General features: G+C 45.5%; 1 protein-coding gene across 5 annotated transcripts in view; it reads right to left on the reverse strand.

Annotated features, from left to right (window-relative positions):
- The window catches only part of LOC119268078, a 4,694-nt gene extending 1,417 nt beyond the window's left edge, over nucleotides 1–3,277 (reverse strand). The window contains exons 1-11 of one of the 5 annotated variants that reach the window (XR_005132859.1): nucleotides 3,118–3,277; nucleotides 2,770–3,027; nucleotides 2,316–2,525; nucleotides 1,966–2,220; nucleotides 1,502–1,857; nucleotides 1,307–1,408; nucleotides 1,147–1,212; nucleotides 831–1,063; nucleotides 538–656; nucleotides 175–444; nucleotides 1–63 (exon numbers count right to left, since the gene is read on the reverse strand). Coding sequence is in view for 3 of the 5 variants with exons in the window: in XM_037549582.1 (XP_037405479.1) it covers nucleotides 391–444; nucleotides 538–656; nucleotides 831–1,049; nucleotides 1,147–1,212; nucleotides 1,307–1,408; nucleotides 1,502–1,580 (639 nt within the window). In the remaining 2 variants the exon portion in view is untranslated. Of the gene's footprint in view, nucleotides 64–174; nucleotides 445–537; nucleotides 657–830; nucleotides 1,213–1,306; nucleotides 1,409–1,501; nucleotides 1,858–1,965; nucleotides 2,221–2,315; nucleotides 2,526–2,769; nucleotides 3,028–3,117 lie in introns of all 5 variants that reach the window. The other 4 variants (XR_005132858.1, XM_037549582.1, XM_037549580.1 and 1 more) reach the window with 4 other exon arrangements.
- Between the last annotated feature and the right edge of the window lie 508 nt (nucleotides 3,278–3,785).

Here is a 3,785-nt window from a genome sequence, read left to right on the forward strand (position 1 = left end):
TCTTCCTCGCAGGCCGGCGAGGTGCTCCCGCTGTGGCGACAGTGTGTTGATCATCTGTGCCCTCTGCAAGAAACGAATCCCAATTATTTTCTCTCTTCAAGTTAGGGACAAAATACTTAAAATGTCTTATAGCTATCAGGGTTTCCAGTAATTTTTGTGCAAAATTTGCGATACCTTCAGTCCTACGGTCGACCTGGTCCACTGCTTGACTGGAGCTTACCCCAACTTCTAACACTACAATTACAAATGGTTTAGTTGTCAGCACAACGTCGCTGTTTTTTTGCATTCTAATAATGGCAGGAAAATACGATTTTCCCTTCTCGCCACAAAAAAACCTGTTGTACCCATGAATATGTATCTATTGTTACGGTGCCATTAGTTTCAGGAATCTCATCCGCCCTTGTTTGCATGCATCTCTAGGCTCGGTGGGACCAGTAGCGGTGCCTGTAGTCAAGCCAATGTTGACAGTTATATTTACATCTATGAATGGGGAAATTATGAAATACTGTATGGAACAACATAAATTAGTGTACTCACAATCATTCCTGAGAGTTGAAACAACTGGCACGTTTGAAACAGTCGCACCAACCTGCCCCACAGCCCCTGGCACTCTGTTCCGTGCTTCGATATGCCATTCTCTAAGCTATTGTTTACTCCTGATGATTTTCCCAGGTTTTTGTCACACACAGATCGACCATGCACAACAAGTAATGTACTTAATGCTGACAAAGTAATGCTCCCTCCGTCCCATCTCCGTCCCATCATGTAAGACGTTTTTTGAGTGTCAAAAAACGTCTTACATTATGGGACGGAGGGAGTAATTAACATACTTGTACGGATTGGTCCCCCATTGTCCTCGGCGCTAGCAACATTTCCATCATAACTGCTTGTATCATTAGTTTTCGAGCTCTCGGTTGGACAGATTGTCTGAACCATGTTTGAGAATCGAACTTTCCTACGATTCTTACTCCTTGCTCTCTTAGACCTCCTCTTGCTTCTCCGTTGCTTGGTCCGCTTCACATTGTCTTGCCCTCTGGGGCTGGCACTGTCTGCAATGCCCTCTCTCAGATGCGAATGACACTTTTTTCATCAATTGGTACAACAATCAAATTTTAGTTTTCTTAGGATGTTGAGTTCGGCAGTTACCCATAAAGTTCGATCCTGTGAGCTGAGCATGCTGACCAACATCCAAGCTTGTGTGAACACCTATGTCTACCATGGCAGAAAATCAGTGCACATTTTTATTAATGGTGTTAAATTCAAACATTTTTTGACACCAATGTTCTGAAAATGTGTTCACAGTTACCTGGCGTTTGGCCTCCCTCTGCACTTGATTCCCGAGCAATATTAGGTACTAGTTGTCCGACAACAAATAGAGCAGACGCCCTCTTGATCTTCTCATCTGTGGCTATAGAAACATGCACAACAATCAGCTTTTCTGCATGCCTATCAAATCTCATTTTGTGAAAACTTTTTTACGTTTTGCGTGCATAATGCTTACCATTTTGGTAGTACAGGTTTTGGTGCATACGAGCAACCTCATTATCCGTCTCCACTTTCTCCCTTACCTCCGGTTCCATCTCTTCATGACACGTTCTTGCAACCTCTGCATGCCTCTCCACCAGCTCCTTTTCCTGTCTTTCTGCGTCCTCATGGCACTTCTTTGCAACCTCGGCATCTATTGCTTTTTTTCCCTGATCCTCCTGTCAATCTCCACTAGCTGGTCGTGTTCAGGATCTCACCACTCTTCAAATGCGCCATCATCGTTGCTATCACTGTCCATGATGTCCACAATCATTGATGGTGCAATGACTGATATCTACCGTTTCGCTTGACGAGATGCTTCCTCCGTCACATCTGCAAGATAATGCCCAGGTTAGTCAATCATTTTTTATATCTTTTTGTAACTGAATGACTAAAGAGACATAACAAAATTTTGAAATCTGATCTTATGTAGTTGCTCACATTCTTCATATAGCTCTGTCTGCAGCTGCGTCACACGCTCTTTGTCAATGTCCACCACACTTGAGCGTTCTGTCTTAACTTCATCCGTACCCACACCATCATCCTCCTTCTTGATAGCTGCGTCATTGACTACAGCGCCACCCTGCCCACCTATCCCTTCATGCTCTGAATCTTCTATAGTTGTTCCCCCACCTTCAGCAGATACATGCATCGATGTGATTTCTTGTAGGAACCCCTCCATTTGATCTGCATTACCTAGTAGGACCGACAATTTCATTATTAATACTTGGTTCAAAACCGTAAAACTTATGAGCTCAATCCAAGAATTAGCCGAGATCTAAGCATATCACCTGTCACACGCAGTGGCACCTGTCCTTACTCTGATATGCCCCAGCATAGCATCGACCCTATCACCAGCATTTCACCTCACCACTCCAGCTGCTGGCACTGCTGCTGGCCTCCGTAATCCAGGTCCTTCATTTCACCAGCTAGACTGTCAAATGCACTGACACGGTTTTGGGCAAGGTGTTCTGCTTGGTGCAGCAGCCCCAATCCTAAGCCTGCAAATGCAACAAACTCTCAACTTAGATGCTCAATGCTATCCTCACTTATGCTAAACTGAGTGCATGCAATTGTCTACTTGTTCTAACCCACTCATCACAAAATTCATTTACATCTAATGGAATACTGAAGACATTTTTACTAAGAAAATATATTTTCTGAAGGATTTATATATTAAGCACACAATACTAAGGCATGAATTATGCTACACTTGCTTACGGCAATCAAAAATCCGACGCCCACCTTTTGTTCCATCCAGGTGCCCAAGGATTCATCTTCCCAATCGACAGTTCCGATGTTGGCGGAGAGCTCTCTCCCCTCGGCGCCGCCGCCGCCTCCTTGGCTGACAAGATTTGTGCGTCCGCGCTGGCCACTGCATGTTCTAACTCTACCACTGCTTGCTCCAGCACCAGGTGCTCCACCACCATGTCAGCCCCCTCCGTCGCTGAAGCCAAAGCGGGCGGCACCATACTCTCTCCTGCCTCCTCCAGGAAAGTGGATCTGATCCAGGCCAAACCAAATCTCCATTTGAGCAAATCCAGGTGTCTAAGAATTCGCAAGGACACCACGAAACAAGAAAGATGTACATACCCACGTATGGGCTGCATTAGGAACTCAATGTCGCCTCGCCGCCGGTGCTCCCTCACTCTGCCTCAAGTCCCAAATGGAGCTCCGCCGTGTGCACGGGAAGTCACTAGAGCATGCATTGAATTGCCTACCTGAACCCACCGAACGAAAAAGCGAACTTCCTGGGCCATGGGTCAGATGGGATCACCGATTCTGATCCACAGCCCACTTCGTCAGCGCGGACGGACGTCAGCCAGCCTGTTAACTTAAGGCCCACCACCCACCACTGCAGTGCATGTATTTCTCTACAGTGCCAATTTTCAATCATTCCTTCAGCGCCTGTATTAACAAATGGCACATATCCATATGCACTATTCAACGTCCAGGATTCCGAGCTCATTTGAGCCCGCGCCCAGAAACTCCACGTCCAGTATAAACTACCTTTAATTTTGCAAGAAGCTCTTGCCGAAGGTTATGACTTCTGCTACCTGCAAAATTTGGACAAGTTTGAATACAATACTTCTATATTACTAAGTGAGTTATCAGACGACTTACTCATACATGTTTCAAGAGCCACTTACAAAAAATAGCCAAAGTCATCTATGTGATGTAGCATTTCAAGTCATCCAGTTCTTCAGCAACTGGCATGAGCTGGCTCTCAGCATCTTCTGCACACTTGATCAAGGCGGCCT

This window comes from Triticum dicoccoides, chromosome 3A (genome assembly GCF_002162155.2).
Source record: "Triticum dicoccoides isolate Atlit2015 ecotype Zavitan chromosome 3A, WEW_v2.0, whole genome shotgun sequence".
In the NCBI taxonomy this organism is placed as follows: Eukaryota; Viridiplantae; Streptophyta; class Magnoliopsida; order Poales; family Poaceae; genus Triticum; species Triticum dicoccoides.